At 39.6% G+C, this 23,088-nt stretch overlaps 1 protein-coding gene across 11 annotated transcripts in view; it reads left to right on the top strand.

Moving 5' to 3' along the window:
• The window catches only part of LCORL (ligand dependent nuclear receptor corepressor like), a 174,995-nt gene that overhangs the window by 31,740 nt on the left and 120,167 nt on the right, over positions 1-23,088 (top strand). For 10 of the 11 annotated variants that reach the window (XM_054029995.1, XM_054029988.1, XM_054029986.1 and 7 more), the window contains exon 2: positions 21,725-21,790. In XM_054029995.1, coding sequence (XP_053885970.1) covers positions 21,725-21,790 — 66 coding nt within the window. Of the gene's footprint in view, positions 1-3,992; positions 4,118-21,724; positions 21,791-23,088 lie in introns of all 11 variants that reach the window. The other variant, XM_054029990.1, reaches the window with a different exon arrangement.

The raw sequence follows: 23,088 nt of genomic DNA, 5'->3' as shown, positions 1-23,088 counted from the left end.
GCCTTTTTGGTGGCCATGACTTCTATGCAAAGGATTGGAGAGATGGGGGCTCTAATAGTGGTCCCTTACCTTCTCCTTGGAGAACAAAGTAGGTGATTATGACCCATCCAAAACTTACTGAAGACTTTTTCTGAATTTCATATTAGCCAGACTATGCACCTTCCAGTTTTCTTTTGTGAGCTGCATCAGTCTACTCAAGAAGCTACCTTCCATACACTCTGATAAGAGGGCATTGGCCTTTGACTTGAATAGAACCAGACCATTCAGGAAGTCTTCTAGACTGTTTTTGTTTCTATTGTGGCTAGGTCTAGGGGATCTACTATCTCCATTCAGAGACTTTTAAAATGGATCTCTGGATGTATTACCTGTTATGGTTTGATATTCAGTTTCCCCTGCAAGTGACTGCACATTCTACTAGATGACTGTCTGTCTGTAGCCATACTAAAGGACATGCCAGTTGCTGATTGCTAGATTGGATGCTTGACTATGTTCTGAGCCTCCTGCCATCTTAAGGGGGTTACTGCTAGGGAGTCACCTGAAGTGGAGCACTCACAAGGACACTACTCTAAGAAGTAGAGGCCACTTAACTTGCAAAATAACTGGAGTTCTTTGAGATGTGCGTCTCTGTGCATGCTCCATTACCCATCCTCCTTCCTGTCTGCTTCAGAGTTTCCTTTGGGACTTTGTGGTAGAGAAGGAACCGAGGGTGATTTGTCTGCACAGCCTTATATAGATTTGATATGGGATATGAGACTATGCAGAGTGTGTGTGGGGGCCAAATGGGCATTGCTACCAAAAATCTCCAATCAAAGTCTCAGGCTGCATGCGTACCTGAATTGGAACACCCACAAGGACATACATCTCAAAATTCCAGTTACTGCACGAGGTGAGTAATCTCTTTTTAAAAAGTGCGTAAATGATTGGATAGATGTGATGTGCATAATAAATGCACCTCATCTATTTACAAATTTCTCACAAGTTGTCTTCCCCAGTATGAAAATATGGGCATAGTACACCCTGTGTAGTATAACATTATAATTCATACCAAAATTATGTGTGTGGGCTGGCCCAGGCCATGCTGTGCCTCCCTGAATGTTCCTCTGCGCCCCCTAAGGGGGCGTGCTCCACACTTTGGGGACCTTTTGCTTTAAATGTTCTGCTGGATCTACCTGTTTTCAAACATAGCGGGGGGAAAACAAATGCATTTATAAAATGTCCTAAATTTCAGTATCATTTCTCCTATAAGAGTAATATAAAAACAGAGTAATAAAACAGGCCAAAAAACGGGGAGGAGGGAATATAGAGCTTACCTATTAAATGGGAAAAGCAAGTTTCAGACTGTCAGAACTTGGGCAGATAAGAATTCCTTACTTGGCATGAAAGGTTTTCCCAGGTAATTGTTTTATCAGGGTTATCAATCTTAGGACAGGGTATTGATAATTTTATTTTTCTAGTTTAAATTATTTATTAGACTATACGAATGAATATTACCTAAAAATATTTAGCAGACTGATGATGATTTTGTAGTAATATACTTGGTTTTGATTTTTAAATGATTGAAATAAAATGCAAAAAAACCTCAATCTAAAGCTGCATGCTATGGCCTTGGCTATTTCAAATAGAAACTTCTGAATTTGGGATTTCCCCTTCTTTATTTAGCAGGAAGAATTGCATGTGTGTTTGGAAAAAGAAGGGGAATTCCCAAAATCAGAAGTTAGTTCAGCAATTGACCTCAAAAAAACAAACTGTCTAGGTCAGTACTTTCTTGATCTGGCTGGCTGGAGTGTAGTTGCTGTAACTGAACTCCAAGTTAAAATATTTCAACATGAGCAAAGGTGGAAGGCCACTTGACCCAATTCATGGTTATTTTGAGAAAGTTCATGAAGATGACAGAGTCTTTGATGCAAAAACTGCAAAGAAACAGTGGGAAGGCAGACCATATGAGGAAACATTGTTTTTTTGCCGCTGCAATTTGTAAAAAGACACACACACAACTGCTGCTGTTGGCTAAATATACAGAAGTATTCGAATCGGACTCTGAGGATGAAGGTACTGTTAAAACTGCATTGCCTTTGTCAAATACATCAAATGAAAGCAGACTCAGGTTGGCCAGAGACAACAAGGAGGCAGTATGTTTTTTCAGCCACAAATGGATAGGTTCGTAACAAAAACTCCAGCACTGAAACACAATTTTCAAACAAAAATTGCAAAAAAAATTTTATGGCTGTAATAGTGTCTTTTAGGTTATTGCAATTACAACTTTTCAGGCAATGATCAGCTACCTAAAACCAAGCTACAAAGCACCCAGTCAGATGAACTGTTAGATACAGTGGCTTGAGGGTGGAAGCATGCAACAGATCACATGGAAAAGTGTTAATACAAGATGAGAAAAAGGTGCGAAGTATGAGAAGTGATTTGGAACAAGATGACAACACATTGGTTACATATGGATGTGTATCACATTGGCTAAATCTAGTTGGACAAGACCTTATCCCAAGTGGTTTGATAAAACGTAGATTTACAAAAGTGTTTTTGTAATCCCCATCAGCCTGGAGCCTGGTTAAAAGAATGCCAATGATCTGTAAACCCCCAAATCCTTGGTGACACACAATGCAACAGTTAAATAATATGCCCCGAAACAATGTTAAAAATCGGCTGCATTATTTTAGGATTGTGAGTGATCTTGAGACAGAACTTGAAGATGGTGTTCTGTATAATTAATAATCAAGGGATTTTTCTGAGAAGCAAAAAAAATTGATCAGTTATTTGAAACCAGTTGCTGTGCCACTTGACACACTCCAAAGGGACACCTCAACAATTGCTGTTGCATGTGAAGTTTGGTTGTATCTAATGAAAAATGAAGGTCTTGCACCACACAAAGCTAAAGTACAAAAAGAGATTTAATGGGGCAATTACTCCTGTACACATGTTGGCCGACCTCCTTCTTCATCCAAAATACGCAGGAAAGAAATTGTCAGCTGAACAAGAAAAAATTGCAAGGCAGTGTTTGCTCAGCAAAGCCCTCTTGCATTAAATTAATATTTTAAATCAATATTTTCATCTGCTATCAAGGAAAGTTTCTACTTTGACACTGTGGAAGAATGCAGATACTCTATCAGATTCAATAGAACTGGTGGTGCAGTTGCTGTATCCAGCAAATTAAGCAAGCATAGACTGAATCTTTTGGAGCTTTGGATACAGCCATTCAGAATTTAGGAATAGGCTCAGTCTATCCGCTACATCAAAGTTGGTCTTCTGCTACAGAATGCTGGATGGCCAAATGGATCTGGACCAGTTGTCTGCAACTCTGCATGCTTCTGACTGCTTGATGCTTCAAGCCTGCAACTCCTATTATTATTATTTATTATTACTTTCATATAATCAAATGTTTTTGACTTTTGTTTGTATTAAAATGAAAATTGAAAAGAGTTGATGTATAACTTGAGAAAATATTGAACCAAAATGTATACAGACATTCTGATGATTAGTATTTTAATTATACATCTCTACCCTGATATAATGCTGTTCTTTACTGCGTTATATGTGAAACCGCGTTATATTGAACTTGCTTTGATCCGCTGTAACACGCAGCCCCGCCCCCCCAGAGCGCTGCTTTACCGTGTTATATTGGGGTAGAGGTATATATGCTAGTAGCGTGCCCACTGCAGTTTTGTTTTATTTGTACAATCCTAAATTAATATCCAAATCTACTGACTTATGTAACCACAAGTTTTATATGTAACTAAAAATAAGTGTAATGTGCTGTGCACTAATGAACTTGTTTGTAAAATGGAAAATGCCTTAAACTGGGACAAACTAGTTTTTCTCTGTTAAATTCTATGCCATCCCTACAAAACTCCTGTTGACATAGTGAGTGCACAAGGAATGGAAGCTCAGGTCCCAAAGAATTATTCATAGAGCCTCAAGGTCCTCTTCCCCTGTTGGGATAGAGAGGCCATAACTTTTTCTAAAAATCCTTTTCTTCATTGTAGTAAAAAATAGGTATTGGATGTGGACATCATCCCTGCCCCAGAAGGCTCTCAGTCAATGAAGATATTGGAATAGAAGAGTGATACGAAATGGGATGCACCAGAAACTGATAAATGAGCAGTGATGAGTATGTATTTTGTCTATTTGTAAGCTTAGCGTGATTATACATGTACTGTTTAGTGAGCTATAATCTCTACTCTGGATCAGATAAGAATAAAAACACAAGCTTCAGAAGAGTCCATAAGAATATCAGACTTTAAAAAAGTATAAAGTTGAATACAAATCTTTGGAATGCAAACCCTTATTTTTTAGTCTCTACCATCTTCTCTCCCTCTTCCTCTCCTCGCCCCCCCCCCCCCCAAAAAAAAATTTAAGCTGCAGCAGACTAGTGTAGGGGCAGATTTATATAGGCTTCCTAGTTGGTCCATGGCGACACCAGGTGTTCCTTTAGAGGGCTGCTATGCCTCTGTCTCTTTAGGGATGTTCTTCCCTAGGTGTATGCTATAGTCCAGAACTAGATCTTTCAAACTGTCAGTTTTATCTTTTCACAATTTTACATTCAAGGTGATCCCTTTGACTTCCATACGGGGCTTTCCTCCTGACAGTTTGTATTCGCACGTTTTTGGGTGTGCTGACACAGACTTCATGATGTGTTGCTCTGGTGGGATGTCACTTGTGAGGTCTCCTAAATAACTCTCAAGAGGGTGATTCCAATCTTCCTCCTGTCTCACAAATATCACTGAGTCCGTGTCATGATATGGACAACACTCTTGCAACTTCCCTTGTTGGTGTTATAATTCTAAGCATGCATAAGCCACGATGAAACAGGCTATAAACGATGTATATATTGCCGAAGACTGTGTGGCATTCTTTCACATACTTCCAAGATAGGTTGTTTCATCATTTATAAACTTGTAGGATGAAACCTCGTAAGTTGGGCACAATAGATTCTGAAAGAGTTCATCGTGATCTCTAACAATGCTGGCATTGAGTAACTCAAAGTGTTGTAACCAATACAGAGGAATTCTGTCTTAGACCTTGTCCTAACAACTAGAGAGAAACTTATCACAGAGCTAAAAACTGATGGTGGTGGCTTAGTACAAGTGGTCATGACTTTTTTACATTTATAAATATGCAAACAAAATAGAGTCCAACCCAGTATCATATTTACTTGGTGCTTTTATACGGCCAATTTCACAAAGCTGAAAACAATTGAGCCAAATCAACTGGGAGGAAGAATTTAATCAGAAAAATGTCAATAAGTTCTTAAATGATGCTCAGTTACTAGATGCCCCAAAAGTCATAGGCCCATTAACTGAGGAAGAAGACTATGCTGAATAAAAAACCAACCTGGTTTAGAGGGAAGTGAAGGCAGCTGTAAAATGAATATTTACATATGAATGGAAGAAAGGGAAAGTTGATAGTCGTGCATATACATAAGAAGTTGGGAAGTACAGAAAATTGATAAGGGAAGCCAAGGAACACAAGGAAAAATCTATGGCCCCAGCAGAGTTAGGGATAGTAAGGAGTTTTTAAATATATTGGGAACAAAAAGAAATCTGACAATGGTCCATTGTGAGGTGGAAATGGTAGGATCATCAATAATAATGCTGAAAAGGCTTGAGTTTTCGATAAATATTTAGTCTGTATTTGAGTGAAAAAGCAGATGATACAGTCTCAGCGTATGGTGATAACACACTTTTACCATTCCGTTTATAGCGCTAGAGGATGTCAAACAGACATCTAACTTTAGTAGCTTCTAAGTCAGTAGATCCAGATAACTTGCATCCAAGAATTTTAGAAAAGTTGGCTTAGGAGCTGCTGGACTGTTGATGTTGATTTTCAGTAAGTCTTGGAGCACTGAGGAAGTTCCAGAAAACTGCAAGAAAGCTAATGTTTGTGTGAATTTTTAACAGGATGATGACCTAGGTAATTATAGGCCTGTCACCCAGGCAAGAAAATGGAGAAGCTGATATGGGACTTAATTACATTACCCTCCTTTAGTTCACTAGTAATCAATGGAAATCAACATGGTTTTATGGAAAATAGATCTTGTCAAACTAACTTGATCTGTCTCTCTCTTTGAGGAGATTACAAGTTCGATTTATAAAGGTAATAGTGTTGGATGTAATATACCTAGACTTCTGTAAGGCTTTTGACTTGGTGCTGCAGGACATTTTGATTGAAAAATGATAAAATTAACACGGCACACATTAAATGGATTAAAAACTGGCTTACTGATAGGTCTCAAAATGTAACTAAGTGAGAAATCATTTCTGAATAATCTGTTCCAGTGAAGTCCCACAGGATTTGGTACTTGGCCTTGTGCTGTTTTAACATATCTATCAGTGACCTGGATGAAAACATAAAATCATCACTGAAAGTTTGCAAATGACCTAAAAATTGGGGAAGTGGTAAATAACAAAGGGGGCAGGTCACTGATTCAAAGCTCTCTAGATCGCTTGATAAACTGTATGCAGGCAAACTATCTGTTTTAATATGGCTAAATATAATTGTATACATCTAGGAACAAGGAATGTAAGCCATACTTACAGAATGGGGGACTCTATCCTGGGAAGCAATGACTGAAAAAGATTTTGATGTAATTGTGGATAATCATCTGAACATGAGCTCCTACTGCAATGCTTTGGCCAGAAGAGCTAATTTAGTCCTGGGATGTATAAATCGGAAACTCTAATGTAGAAGTAATGAGATTATTCTTTTATCTCTATTTGGTGGTGGTGTAACCATTGCTGAAATACTGTGTCCAGTCCAGGTGCCTGCCATTCAAGAAAGATGTTGATAAATTGGAGAGGGTTCAGAGAAGAATCATGAGTGATTAAATGATTAGAAATTATTCTTATAGTTATAAACTGAGCTCCTTCGATCTATTTAGTTTAGCAAAGAGAAGATTATGGGGTGACTTGATTAGTCTAAAATATCTATGTGGGGAAACAAATGTTTAACAATGGGTTCTTCATTCTAGCAGAGAAAGGTATAGCATGATCCAATGGCTGGAAGTTGAAGCTAGACAAATTCAGACTGGAAATAAGGGGTATATTTTTAACAGTGAGTAATTAACCACTAGAACCATTTACCATGAATCATGGTGGATTCTCCATCACTGATATTTTTAAATCAAGATTGGATGTTTTCTAAAAGAGATGATCTAGGAATTATTTTGGGAAAGTTATATAGCAGAGACCAAAGGAAGAGGTCATACTAGATTATCACAATTGTCACTTCTGGCTTTAGAATCTATGGCCTATAACTTTTCGGGTGCTGTCTGTTTATCCCCCAAATACTGAGCCCTCTTTTGTTTCTCCAGCAATTGTTGTACAAGCCTCTTCTTATCCCAACACCACCCCCTCTCAAACCCTATGCAGTCCCTTTTGTATTCAAACCCCTTTTACATCTTTGTTTGGACAACTTTATATTCACACCTAGTCACCTTTTGTTTTGAGCTACAGGTTAACCCCTAAAAAACATGCACATTTTAAAGGCCTTTACCATCTGGAAATCCGGTGTTGCAACCCCCAAGACAAAGCCACCTATCCCTTTCTCTTCAAAGAATCCTAGTATTCGCAGAGAGCTTTAACAAATTTGTTTACAGTATTTACAAAAAACTTAACTCTATAATCTTTCTCACCAAAAAATCCACCACATGTCTATGTATTTGCTTAAAAACAAAACCAGTTAAACAACCAAACAAATGATCAGAATATATTTACTAAGGTTCAACTTTATCAGCTGTTGACGCTGGAGAATTTCCCTTTACTGCTGTCTTTTTTTTTTTTTTTCTTTTTTTTCTTTTGAGCTTGTTTATGTCATGGTCTAAGGGCCTCTCTTGATTTGACCGTCCTGTGGATGACCATTTTTATTACAAAACCTGTAAAACCGTCTTATAAAATAAAATATCAATTAGGCTGTTTTTCTACTATTTAAAACTATATTAAAAACAATGCTTTACAAATGCCGTTTTAGACAAGCCTGTGCTCTTTTTTTTTTTTGTTTCTCCCTCTTTTCTCCCTGTGTTTCTCCAGCCACAGACAAACATTTTTTTTAATATTTGCATGTTTTTTATAATGGGGAAATGTGCTAACACCATTCTACATGTTCTTCCCTCCCTTCAGATGGAGGAGAAACTTCCTTATTTTACACATTGATCTCCTTTTCTGGGAAGTACTGATTTCCTGGGACATGCATACAAACCTTTTTTTCTACAGGATTAAGGTATTACATGTATAGCTACAATACATATACCAACTTTTTAACCCATCTCAAAACAGGCACATACATATAATATTAAAAATCTTGGATAGAGTAAAAAAAACCCAGTATGTTAACACCCAAAAACAAACCATTTGTAACAAAATACTTTTAAAAACCACAAACCTATGTATACCCTTTTCTGGGGGCAAACACACGTTTTGCCATAGAAAAAAATGACATTGCATATGCACCTAAACCACAAATAACAATGTAAGTATTAAAACTAACTTTAAAAACACACCTTTTTAAAAAACAAATTTCTAAAACTTTGCTTTTAAACACACATCTTCCAACTCAGAGTAAAGTTGTGCTGGCATATGGTTCTTCTGTTTTCCCACACAAGTACTTTGGCCTTTTGGTTAAAGAGCAAGCAGAGTTTTAGTTTGTATTATTCCCCAGATGCGCAAATCCCTATACAACCTGTTTTAAATACCAGTTTTTTTTAAAACGGTTAAACACAGGCATAGTAAAAATGGAATTTTATCTGGCCCTTCCACATTACGGCTTAAAGTTCTTGGTTCTATAGTAAATAGCTCCCTCTGCAATAAAGATGTATCATGATTAGTAAGAAAGGTATAGACAGAGGGGAAAAGTAGGTGGATATACAGAGTTCTAAAGTAACCACACCATTGTAAGCTTGCAGACCAGGTACCAGCTTGTGTCCCTAGGCCTTAATGAATATTGACAAATGGATAGCTGGAACCAGCCTGGCTCACCTGTGTGTTAACATTGTTAAAATGAAGTTGAGGATGGTTTTTCTACGTTTTCAAATATATTGATTTCAATTACAACACAGAATAAAAGTGTACCGTGCTAATTTTATTGTACAAATGATAAAAGATAAAGTATTTTTCAATTTACCTAATACGAGCACCGTAGTGCAATTTCTTTTATCATGAAAGCACAACTTAGAGATTTTTATTGTTACATAACTGCTCAAAAAACAAAAAGGGTACAACTTTATAACCTACAAGTTCACTCAATCCTGCTTCTTATTCTGCCAATCGCTAAGAGAAACAAGTTTGTTTACATTTATGGGAGATAATGCTGCTCTCTTCTTATTTACAGTGTCACCTGAAAGTGAGAATAGACATTCACATGACACTTTTGTAGCCCACATTGCAAGGTATTTATGTGCCAGATAAGCTAAACATTCATATGCCCCTTCCAGAGGACATGCTTCCATGCTGATGAAGCTCGTTTATATTTAAAAAAAAAAAAAAAAAAAAAAAAAGTGTGAATTAAATTTGTGACTGAACTCCTTGGGGGAGAATTGTATGTCTCCTGGTCTGTGTTTTACTTGCGTTCTGCCATATATTTTGTGTTATGACAGTCTTGGATGATGACCCATCATATATTTATTTTAAGAACACTTTCACAGCATGTTTGACACAACACAAAGAGGATACCAATGTGAGATTTCTAAAGATAGCTACAGCACTCGCCCCAAGGTTTAAGAATCTGAAGTGCCTTCCAAAATCTGAGAAGGATGGGGTCTGCAGCATGCTTTCGGATTTCTTAAAAGAGAAACACTTTGATGCAGAAACTACAGAACCCGAACCACCAAAAAAGAAAATTAACCGTTGGCACCTGACTCTCATGATGAAAATGAACATGCGTCGATCTACACTCCTTTGGATCATTATCGATCTGAACCCGTCATCAGCGTGGACGCATGTCCTCTGGAATGGTGGTTGAAGCATGAAGTGACATGAATCTTTAGCGCATTTGGCATGTAAATATCTTCCGATGCTGGCTACAACAGTGCCATGAGAATGTCTGTTCTCACTTTCAGGTGACATTGTGAATTAGAAGCGGGCAGCATTATCTTCTGCAAATGTAAACCAACTTGTTTGTCTAAGCAATTTGCTGAACAAGAAGTAGGACTGAGTGGATTTGTAGGCTCTAAAGTTTTACATTGTTTTATTTTTGAATGCAGTTTTTGTACCTAATTCTACATTTGCAAGTTCAACTTTCATGATGGAGATTACACTACAGTACTTGTATTACGTGAATTGAAAAAAAAAATTATTTTTATAGTGCCGTTATTTAATAATAGTGAGCACTGTACACTTTGTATTCTGCTATAATTGAAATCAATAAATTTGAAAATGTGGAAAACATCCAAAAATATTTATATAAATGGTATTCTATTGTTTAACAGTGTGATGAATCTTGATTTAATTTTTTTTGATAGCTTGACAGTCCTCGTTGAAATGCTTGTAGGGGTGCTGCATACATTGAGTTCTCTTATAACATCTGTAGCCCAGCGTATAAAATTATATTAAGTGTTGATGATGATGTAAACGTGTTTCGTGAGTTATGCAAAGTGCTGGTCCTACACAGCAATAGGCCCATTGAAACCAAATGAGCCATTGTGAAACATGAAAGGGCAAAGACTTTGATTGCACCCCTGCCACACACCCCTTTGAAGAGGAGACAGGCACCGATACTTGTTCCATAAGTTTGAACTCTGGGGGAAAGAATAAAAATCCCTGTATCACTGTGCTACTTGGAATTTGGAGAGGACCATATCTGTAAGCATAAGCAAGGGATCCCCAAGCTGCCCTGAGGTTGGCATCCACGTTTGTGAGTCACTGCAGACAGTTTGACAACCCTATCTTGCAGTCCAGCAGCATCAACCCTGTCTAAAGGTGCTTTCTGTTGTAAAAAGACTATCTGATGGTCTCTCCAAAAACCTCATTTTATATCATCATTCTACTTCTTTTCAATCAAAACTTCATTGTCTATTAATACATTGTTTTGATCACTATCACTCTTAACTGATAGATGTGTAATATATGTATTCCTCCCGGAACATTCCCTTTTGGTGGTCTCTGGATAAAAACTGTCTTTTTAGTTAAGTTTTAGTTAAAATAGAAAAATATATTTCAATTAAAAACAGAGCACTGTAAATACTTTTTAAACTGTAAATAAACATACACAGCAATTCTTACTGTTACTGAATCCCCTATTCTTAACTATTTACCTTGCAGCTGCCCATGAATTTTAGTTTTAAACATTTCTTTTGTGCTTTAAGTTATGTTTTTTTTTTTTTTTTTTTACATAAAAGTGGAACTAGCACCCATATTCTTACAGCATTAAATAGTAAAGAGAGCCCAAATACCTGCAGGTTTTAGTTATGTGATAGGGAGGAGTTTGTTCTTGCAGCATACTCTTATTTTATAAATATGGTGGAAGTTTGTGTCTCCCTCTACCATTTCAGTTATGGAGTAGGCCTAGGGATTGCTTTTGAAAATAAACAATTTTTTTTAACTTGTCATTACTTTGTTTTAGTTGCCAGAGAGTTTGATCTAAAGTTTCTGTAAAAATGCCAAAGGTTTATTAAACCCCTGTCAGTTGGTCCCACCTTGATTGCCCAAACCTGGATATTCATTAAAACTGTTTATGGATCCTTTTGCAAATTGTAACATCTTACTCTGCTGTAACATTAAGGACTTGGTATCTGTTTACACAATTGCTGAGGGCTGTAGATCCACCCGAGCAATTTCAAAGAACAGATTGATTAAGCCAGGAATTCCAGGGCATATTGATGGATGTTTTGTCAACTGTATCGTTATCAAGAACATGATTTGAGAGAGAGAGCTATATCCTCTGAAATCTAAATCATGCAGTTATAATGTTACTGGCCTGGTGTGTCTATAACACAACTTCCACAGTCTTCAGAAAGCTTCTTCCTAAGGCAATGATTAAGGACAACATAAACACACATGACTCTTTTATGCTCACGTGGTACAGGCTCAGCTAGCTCTATGTCAAGTGCTCTCTTTAATCCATATAGCCATTGTCCTCTTGAACAATTTGTCTTGGTGCTAAGCAAAACCAAATTGTGCTTGATTCATCTTCACTCTCTGATGCAACATTGTCCAGGGCTTCCGGGTCCTCTAGAAAGGTGTTGTCAAGCTCTCTGCCCTGGAAGTAATACACCAGAGGAAAGGGTATTGTGGGGAAAGAGGGTGAGGTCAAAATAGACCTTTACACTGAAGTGGTGTGGTATAACTAAAAGATTTCATAAAATCAAATGGGGGGGAAAAAAAGAGTGGAGAGGAGCACACAGTTTAATCTTTGTGAATACGAATCCTGAATTGTGTAAAAAAAAAAAAAAAAAAAAAAAAAAAAAAAAAAAAAAAAAAAATTATATACACACACACACACACACGTAGGGCTTTATTACTAGCCTTTGGCTTAAGAAAAAGACACCAAGTACTCAAAGTTGAAAGAGATCAAAGCAGCAAAGTCTAATAAACTTAGTTTAGTGACGTTAAGGTTTCACCAAAATCCATCCCATCCAGCCATCCCCTTGGAAGCGTGGAAGAAACAAGGGAAAAGTCTCCAGTAGTTGTGGCTGTTTTTATATCCTCTTCAATACTGATAGCATAGTGCATAGGTATTCACTTCTATATCCAATGTATACTGAAACAAGTATCCCACTTTATCCAATTCTTTAACACAAAATCTTGATGTTGACCTCCTACTTCTTGTATCAGTTTATTGATGCATCTGTTTCATAGTTCATTTCTTTTGTTATTTTGCTTCAGCCCTGCTGAAATTAACATTTTGTGACTGAGTTTGGTGAAGTAAATGCCTTTTGGAGTTTATGATCAGCAGCATTGAAGATGAAGTGAAAATGACAAGGAATACTGGAAATTCTTTCCTGAACTTGTTTCCACACTTTCAAATGTCTGGATAGATTTGGAGGAGAGGGTTGTCCTGATTTCAGCCTTAACCGAAAATATGTTGGTAGTTTTCTTCTTTGTGAGGAAGATTGGTGTACTACAGGGTGTATCTCTCCAGGGACAGAGCAGAGAGCTGGAGAGTGAGAAACAGCATTGCTGAGGCTTGCTTTCTGTGTTGACTGTTCTGTGTGATGTGAGAGGTCTCAACATACCTTGAGAGGGTCTCTCTCTAACATTTAATCACCAATGAAAAATCAGTGAAGTAAATACGCTATGGGTAGACCATTGTTTAGCAATAACAGAACCTGTCAACTGAAGAGAAGTAGTAGTTTGCATGGTTGCTTGTTTCCTGAAACATGCCCTAGTCAATCCCGTATTTCCAAAAAATGAGTTTGGCTAACAGCAGCTGCAGCAGCATTATCTGTACTTGCATTCCATGTTTCTCAGTGTGAAGCATAGCTCTCCACCTGTCAGTGAGTAACACCCGCAGTCAAAAGTATGACAAATGCTTTACATGTAATTTTTTCTATTAATAGATTACAAGACAGGCCCATCATGATCATCTAGTCTGACCTGCACGTTGCAGGCCACAGAACCTTGCTCACCTCCTTCTGTAGTAAACCCATAACCTCTGGATGAGTTACTAAAGTCCTCAAATCAAATCATGATGTAAAGACTTCAAGTTACAGATAATCCACCATTTACATTAGTTAAAACCTGCAAGCGACCCCTGCTCCATGCTGCACAGGAAGGTGAATCTGACAATCTGACTTGGGGGAAAATTCCTTTCCAACCCCAAATATGGCAATGAGTTAGACCCTGAGCATGTGGGCAAGACCCAGCAGCCAGACACCTTGGAAAGAATTCTCTGTAGTAACTCAGAGCCCTCCCCATCTAGTGTCCCATGACTGGCCACTAGAGATGTTTGCAACTAGCAGTTGCAGATTGGCTATGTGCCATAGTAGGCAGTCTCATCATACCATTCCCTCCATAAATTTATCAATCTCAGTCTGAAGCCAGTTAGGATTTTTTTTCCCCTTAGAAGGCTGTTCTAGAATGTCACTCCTCTGGTGGTTAGAAACCTTCCTCTAGTTTCAAACCTAAACTTGTTTGATGGCCTGTTTGTATCCATTTGTTCTTGTGTCAAGATTGGCGTGTAACTTAAATACCAGAAAGGGGGAGGAGTTATTTATCCTGGTATTTATCCCTCTGATAGTTTCATTCATACAGTTACTCCTGTATTTAGTCTAACGACAGGGTTTAGGACGATATAATGTAACAGCCATCTGTTTCCTACCACAGTACATGACTTTGGAAGATTCAACTGTAATACAGTCTGGCTCTTTAAACCTCAATATGTAGGATCATAGTGTCAACATAATTTATAATTTACCATTATACTTTGTCATCAGTAATTATGTCAGCTTTGACCAGCAACAACAAAATGTTGATGTTAAATACAGTAACTTTTAAAATCTTTTGCTATATATTTTGTATAGTTATTTCAGTAGAAGAGACTCTACTTGTAAGACTTACCTGCAAAAGTGGTTCTCCATATGGTGCTTCCACAAATGCTTGACACCCCAGACCCTGACCCTCCCTGACATCTTAGATTACCTTTTAAAACTAAAACAGGACGGGCTCTCAGTCAGCTCTGTTAGAGTACACTTTGCGGCTCTCACCACCTTCCATGATCCGCTGAACAGATATTCACTTTTTGCCCACCCCACCATAACACGCTTCCTCACGGGCCTTCAAATCCCTACCCTGAGATTCACCCACCAGCAGCCTCCTGGAATCTTAACCTAATTCTCCGAGGCCTCCCTTAAAGCCCCTGGCTACCTCATCCATGCTCCACATGTCTATGAAAGTAGTTTTCTTGGTTGCCATAATGTCAGTGAGAGGGGTCGGTGAAATAAGCACCCTGATGGCCTACCCTCCCTACACGATTTTCTCTAAAGACAAGGTAACAATGTGACCCCACCCCAAATTCCTCCCCAAGGTGGTGTCTACTTTCCACCTTAATCAGCCAATACACTTACCTGCATTCTATCCCAAACCTCACAAGACTCCACAGGAAGTGGCATTACGTACCCTGGACGTAGGGTATTTTATAGGGACGGTCCCGATATTTGGGGCTTTTTCTTATATAGGCTCCTGTTACCTCACCACCACCCCACCATCCTCTGTTCTGATTTTTCACACTTGCTGTCTGGTCACCCTACCTCGATGTCAGACGGGCAATTGCTTTTTATCTAGACAGAACTAAGGCATTCCGTAAATCCCTTAAGCTATTTGTGTCCACTACCAAGAGATCAAAGGGTGCTGCTATTTCTAAGCAATGACTCTCCAAGTGGATCTCTGACTGCATCAGATCCTGCTGCCAGACTCAGAATGCTCAACCATCCAAGAGCATCAAACTCACTCTACTTGAGTGATATCAACATCCGTTGCATTCCTCCACAACGTACCTATTACCAGTATATGCAAGGCGGTCACGTTGGACTAGATGACCTGGGGGTTGGACTAGATGACCTCCTGAGGTCCATAGTTATTCTATGATTCTTTTAACATTCTTCCAGCCTACTCATAGCAAAGAATCATATTTAATTTCATACATCAGACTACTTTAATATGTCTTAAGATCATTCTTGGAAACAAGGTCAGATGCTTAAAAAAAAAAATTGTCACTCTACTCTTAAAAAAACAAAAACTAACCTTTTTATTTTATCACTGCAAACTGCCATAGAAATTCAAGCAGTTCATAAACTCCAATAAGCATTTGGAATTCTTCTCATGCAAAATACAGATTCTTTTTATAGACTCTTCACCCTTGTTAAAATGGAAATCTCATGTAACCTTCACTGTTGTGGAACTACCACGCCAATGTAATAATGGGGGGAGGGATAGCTCAGAGGTTTGAGCATTAGCCTGCTAAACCCAGGGTTGAGAGTTCAATCCTTGAGGGGGCCATTTAGGGGTCTGGGGATTGGTCCTGCTTTGAGCAGCGGGTTGGACTAGATGACCTCCTGAGGTCCCTTCCAACCCTGATATTCTATGATTCTAAGTTACCTGCGTGTAAACTGGTCAAATGACACAGTAGGACAAAGTTATGAGAAGCAATTTTTCAACACTTTCAATGACTGCTTCTTGAAACAGTTAGTTCTAGAGTACACAAGAGCAAAGACTCAGTGTAGGGGGGGAAGAATAGCTCAGTGGTTTGAGCATTGGCCTGCTAAACCCAGGGTTGTGAGTTAATCTTGAGGGGGCCACTTACAGATCTGGGGCAAAATCAGTATTTTGTCCTGCTAGTGAAGGCAGGGGGCTGGACTCAATGACCTTTCAGGGTCCCTTCCAGTTCTATGAGGTAGGTATATCTCCATATGTTATATATATACTCTTAAGTAACATGCAGTAGTTAATTCAAGAAGTAACTAGCTGAAACAAAGTAATGATGATTACAATATAATTAAATTTAAAGTTCTAGGGGGAAGAAAAGTACCAAAAATGAACATAATGACATTGTATTGCAAGTTATTTGAGACACCCCAGGCATAGACTGCATATGTTCAATATGATATGTGCTCGGGCTTGCTCCCCGCTTAATGGAAAGTTGACACCACCTTGGTAGGGCTGGAGTTAGGGTATAGCTATAACAGACATATGCCTAGGTCACTGGCTCACAGTGTCATCCGATGTCAGAATCTAAGCTTTCATTTTGAAAACATTTCTTTCTAGCTTTGATGTTTGCAAAGAAAAGTTTGAAAATATGAACCAAGGGTAACCAACACAGTAACATTTGTCTGGGCCTGGAGATCGTATCCAACATAGAAAGAAGCAGCCCCGGGTAAACCAAGGAGTGAAGTTGCCCCAGGTTGACTATCAGAGCAGACTGAGATATGAAATTGGTCCTAGTTCAGTTGCATGTGAACAGGGATTTATATTACAGTTAGCCATAGAGCTGATTTAAAAAAAAAAAAATGGGGCGGGGGAGAGCTATTGCAGAAAAGCCAGTCATTTTAATTTTGGGGTGTAGAAAAAGAATGACTTTTCAGTTATTTAAAATATTGAACATTTTTGCAAAAAAATCATTTTTGAATTTAAAATCTTTTTTCTTCCTACCTTGCCCCTTTCTCATATTGCCGCTGAAAAGTTGAGCAAGAAAGAAAAAACAAAAAGACACTCCTCCCTCTCCCCTGAGTTCATTTGCAGAAATTTTCAGTTGAAAATGTTAACTCTATTTTTCTTGGGGGGAAAAAATCCTTTAATATTTTTTGACCAGTTCCGTTAGGTTTTTTTTTTTGTCAGTTTCTCCAGGTATGAGGTGAAGAATACTGAGACACAGGTCTGTAGAAGATGATGTTTACACTAACCATGCGTTTCTTATTTAGTAATTAAAGGAAAGGCTGTCATGGACCTCCCATTCACAAAGCTGCTCTAACTATGCAAACCCAAGAATTATGATTGTTGGTTAGAAATGGAAAAACTAACATCATTGTTCAACAATCTTCAGAGATGTTTGAATGGGGTTAACTTGCAATTTGCAGAATTAATTGGCCAAAAAGTAATTATAATGAGTACACAGCGTGCATGAGTACCTTAAAGAGACAGCTGAGCACAAGACGTCTCTTCATAACTCTCAGTATCAGAAGAATAATGTCCCTATGGTTTTGAGTAATGATTTCATGAGGTGATAAGCGTGTATGATGTAATTCAGTTGCATAATTTAAGCAGACGGGTGAGAGGTCTCCTTGACTTAATTACTGCAGCCCCTGTGAGCAATGTTAGCTACGTTGGTGGGAGAACCTCTCCCACCGACATACCCTGACTAAAGCAACTGTGTGGACAGTGCTAACTTGTGTCGCTCGGAGGTGGCTTATTCACACCCCTGAGCAACATAACTTATACCTACTTAAGCTGTAGTGTGTACACAGCCTAAGGGTATGTCTACACTATGAAATAGGTGGATTTTATAGAAGTCGATTTTTAGAAATCGATTTTATACAGTCAATTGCATATGTCCCCACTAAGCGCATTAAGTTGTCGGAGTGCGTCCTCACTACCATGGCTAGCATAGACTTATGGAGCGGTACAGTTCCCGCAGTCTCCGCTGCCCATTGGAATTCTGGGTTAAGCTCCCAAATCCTGATGGGGCAAAAATGTTGTCGCGGGTGGTTTTGGGTACATGTCATCAGTCTCCCCTCCCTCCGTGAAAGCAACGGCAGACAATTGTTTCGCGCCTTTTTTCCTGGGTTACCCGTGCAGGCGCCATACCACGGCAAGCATGGAGCCCGCTCAGCTCACTGTCACCGCTGCTGTTGTGGACAGATCTACTGTGGGGGCTGCTGTGATCCAAGTAGCCAATGCAATCATTGACGTTCTGTTATCAAGGGTAGTGACTCTGGGAAACGTGCGGGCCTTTTTAGATTTTAGGTGCATCATATTCCTGTCCTTTGTCACTGGTGGAGAAGTCTTGCAGCCGTACATTCCAGTCCAGTCAGTGCTGTAACATCCCATAGCAGTTCTGTGGTTGACACATGTAACAGCTCCAGGGCTCTTGCTCTTTTGCCTTGGCCGAGGCACCTTGCCCTACCATGACCTCCAAGCATTCGACACAGAAGCCCCTGCAGCAGCTTGCTACGCAGCAGCAGCATCTTGCCTTCGCAGCAGACGGTGCAGCGGGACTGGTACCCCTCCTAGTCGTACATGTAGAAGAGCTCCAGGAATCGATCCCTGCAAGTCTGGGAAAGGCCCCCCTCAAACAGCGGGTGGAATGTCTGGGTTTTTTCTCCCACATGATAAACTGTCTTCAAGGCTCCTGTTGTTGTTTGTGACTTTGGAAACCATTTGCTGTCTGCTCTGGTCCTCCTCCACCCGCTCCTTGCTGTTGTTGCAGAAGTTAGTCTTTAGATGCTTGGCCGGGGGTTCTGGGAAGGTCTTCCCTGCCCGGCTCCTAGCAACCTCCAGGGCATGGTGAATGGATCGTTGATAGGCGACCAGCTTATTAAACATGGAGTGGCTGAAATTCTGCCTAAAAGCCATCAGACCCACCAGCTTGTCTGCTGAAACCTCAGAGAACTTCCTGTCCCCAAACCATTGCACCCAGCGCATTCCAGAGATTGCCTGATGTTTGGACGTGACTCTGTAGGAGACGATGATTGCAGGACACCAGGAGAAGCTCTTGCTCTTCCCCCACATGAGCTCCCCAATTCCAAAATCTTACCCATTCTGGTATTCCACCATTTCCCCTGCAACTCTGCTCTCCAGCTCCCCAGCGACGAGCTCGGGGGATCCGTTCTGGTGCTGCTGGCAGATGTGGTACTCAGCGAGGTCGATCTGCGGCACCTGGACAGACATGGCCATCCTCCTCTTGGAGCACCGAATGGGAGCCAGAGAGTCCAGGTCATTCTCTTCTTTAAGTTTTGTCTCACGGAGATTCAGTCCTGCCTGGAATATCATGCGAGCTGGAGGCTTCTGCCTCAGGCTTCTCTCCTGGCCGGCAGCACCACGCTGTCACACCTACCCCAGCTTACCCCTTGCTCCCATGGCTCATGAAGCCTGGACAGTAGTAAGGAGCAGTTCAACTATAGGCTGGGCAAGTGCAGAATGGTGGTAGAATGTGCCTTTTGGATGTTTAAAAGCTCGCTGGCGCTGTTTTTGCTGACTAGATCAGATCTCAGCGCAACCCACATTCCCATTGTTATTGCTGCTTGCTGTGTGCTCCATAATATCTGTGAGAGTAGGGGGGAGACGTTTATGGCGGGGTGGGAGGTTGAGGCAAATCTCCTGGGATCTGATTTTGAACAGCCAGACACCAGAGCGATTAGAAGAGCACCGCGAGGCGTGCTGCGCATCAGAGAAGCTTTGAAAACCAGTTTCATGACTGGCCAGGCTTCGGTGTGACAGTTTTGTGTGCGTTTCTCCTTGATGCAAACCCGCCCCCTTTGTTGATTTTAATTCCCTGTAAGCCAACCACCCTCCCCCCTTCAAAATAAAGTAACTATTGTTTTGAAACCATGCATTCTTTCTTTATTAATTTAAAAAAAAATGATAGCGGACAAGGTAGCCCGGGTGGGGTGGGGGGAGGAGGGAAGGACAAGGCCATATTGCTTTTTGTAGCCACATTACAAAATCAAACTGTTTGAATGACAGCCTTCTGTTGCTTGGGCCATCCTCTGCAGTGGAGTGGCTGGGTGTCCAGAGCCTCCCCTGCCCCCCCGCGTTCTTGGGTGTTTGGGTGAGGAGGCTATGGAACATGGGGAGGAGGGTAGGCAGTTATACAGTGGATGCAGTGGGGGTCTGTGCTCTTGTTGGCTTTCCTGCAGCTCCAACAGATGCTTCATCATGTCCGTTTGCTCCCCCATTAGCCTCAGCATCGTATCCTTCCTCTGCTCTTCGTGCTCACTTAATTATTTCCTGGCCTTTGCCATTGAATGCCTCCATGCATTAAGCTGTGCCCTATCAGTGCGGGAGGACTGCATCAGCTCGGAAAACATGTAATCGCGAGTGCGTTTTTTTTCGCCTTCTAATTTGTGATAACCTCAGGGCGGAGATGATAGAGGGAGCGTAGAAACATTCTACGCTCTCTGATTCTGGGGGGACTGCATGGTCACCTGTGCTGCTGAGTTTGCCATGCTGACCAAACAGGAAATGAAATTGAAAAGTTCCCGGGGCTTTTCCTGTGTATCCGGCTAGTGAATGGGAGTTCAAAGTGCTGTCCAGAGCGGTCACAATGGAGCACTCTGGGATAGCTCCCGGAGGCCAATACCGTCAATTTGCATTTGCACTACCCCAAATTTGACCCTGCAAGGTCGATTTTAGCGCTACTCCTCTCGTCGGGGAGGAGTACAGAATTCAATTTTAAGAGCCCTTTTGGTCGACGGAATGAAGCTGTTTGTGTGGATGCAGTCATTTTTAAATCGACATAACGCGGCTAAATTCGACCTAACCCCATGGTGTAGACCAGGCTAAAGACTCCCTCTTGCCACTCCAACAGTGTTGGAAACTCCTCCCCCCTTTCCAGCATAGACTTGAACAACCTCAGTTGCCTCCTGACACATCATCTTTTCTTCCATTGTAGTCCTATGTAGTTGATATTTCCAGATGCCTAAAGTAAACTGGTAAATCTTGAAAATATTTTGGTTTGTCTCATCCTTAATTTTAAAACATTTTTATGTGAGACTAGGGAGAATTCTTGGGAGAGCCTTCTCTTCCCTCCCCACCCCCAAAAGTGCACTATTATATAATTTTAGATATAATTCAAAAAGAGGAAACAAGCTTGTTAGTCTAGAAAAGTTCATAATTGATACATTTGTAGAAATTCATATTAGAATGCATATTCTAGTTATATAATTCTGAAGATCAAAGCTGAGAAACTTCTATTTTGAAGCTCACATTTTTGTCATACAGGAGCCTACCTCTCAATGAAATAAAGATACTACTTCATTTGTGGAAAAGCTATGAGGTTAATCGTCTCACCTTTAAGATTCCTTGTAGTTATTTTTAAATCTGATAAGGTTGTTGGGGCATGGCTTAATAGGCTGATTCGGTACAGATGGCAATTGCCTTGTCTTAGGTTGATCTTCTAATTCTGTTGAACGGCACTATAGATAAAGGAAAAAATATTTCTACATGGTAAATTGTAACAATTTTTAGTTGCTATATATGCTTAAAAAGTATTTGCCTAGTTGTGGCTTTTGTGTTGGTTGATTTATTTTGAGGTAAAGGGTTTTGTTCACCATTTTAAATGTTTCTTTTGTTTTCAGGTTTTGAAAGTATTTTAGAAGGGCTTTATGGACCAAGGCTACGAAGAGACCTCAGTTTATTTGAAGGTAAATGACCCTGTATTTAGTGCACTGGGTTTTATTTACTAGCTTTTCTTTTAGTTAGAAAATTTATTTTTAAGCATTTATAGAAGTCTGAGAAGGAAATCTGAAGCTGTGAAACTTTATTGTGTTTTCTCTAATGCATTTTTTCATCTTAGCTTCCTTCCCATCCTCATACTTTCGGTACATATACAGAATTAGTAGCTGGAACTTGTTAGTAATGAAGTGCCTGGATTAACTAGGCATCCCTAAGTATCTGGCACAGGAAAGATTTTCTTTTCTGGAATACTGTATCCCTTATTAACTTTCTTTTTGTGAGCAACTTTCAGAAAGGAAGGAAAACAGCTTAGTTCTCTGACACTGTTGCTATCAGAATTAATTACGAATTAGGTGGTTCTCAACAGCCATTCATTTTGCATAATCACCTACTCTTAAGAGGCTAAGCAAATTTTTATAATAGTCGTCTTCTAGCATCCAAGTAACCTCATCTTTTTCCAAGTTTGCAGAGTTATGCTGGAATAACTGTAAACAGTTAAAAAAAATTTAAATTCAAGTTGATAGGAAAATGTACTTTGTGGTGTGATGTTAGTAAATGATGGTGCCATATTAATGGCGTCTCACTAAAACAGCACAGGGGAAGCCTACATGAACTTGCCTGAATTTTTAAAAAGAAAGGACATTGTCAAATCCATTTTCATAATTTATTGAAAAAAACTCTTTTTATAACCACTTAGCCACTCAAAATCTTTTCCCTTGCCTTACCTTTCATTGCCTCACAATTTGTTACTGACGGTGTCATAAGTGTTACGTTATTGGCAATGTGTGAGATAGATGTAGTGTGTAGCATTGTATAAAAGCTTCATTGAAATGAATTTGAATAACTGCATTACTTGAAGGTGGCAAATCCATGATTAAGTTATGTAAATCATTTTGTTAGTAAAATCTTTTACAGTGTTCCATCGTTTTATATCTTTTGCATTTGTTTGTCTCACTTTTTTTTCAGGGAATTTTTTTTTTAATTGTTTTTTTTTTTTGTTCCCTCCATCTGTAAAGCCAGGTATGCCATCAGTCAAAGAGATGATAAAATGTTTATGTAATTTTTACATGTTCCTAAAAATAACCTTTCCAGAATAATGTCACAGTTTTAGATCTGATACAGTACTAACTGATTACTGTGTACTGTGGTGGAAACAAATACACTTCATCATTTGGAAAGGGAAGAGAGCATTCCTGGCTTTCTAATGGTATAAAGCACTCCTCTTCTAGGCAGAATTACTAGTGGGCACAAGAGACTAGATTTTAAA

This window comes from Malaclemys terrapin, chromosome 5 (assembly GCF_027887155.1).
Source record: "Malaclemys terrapin pileata isolate rMalTer1 chromosome 5, rMalTer1.hap1, whole genome shotgun sequence".
NCBI classification, from domain to species: Eukaryota; Metazoa; Chordata; order Testudines; family Emydidae; genus Malaclemys; species Malaclemys terrapin.
This window is presented reverse-complemented; position numbering and strand designations above follow the sequence as displayed.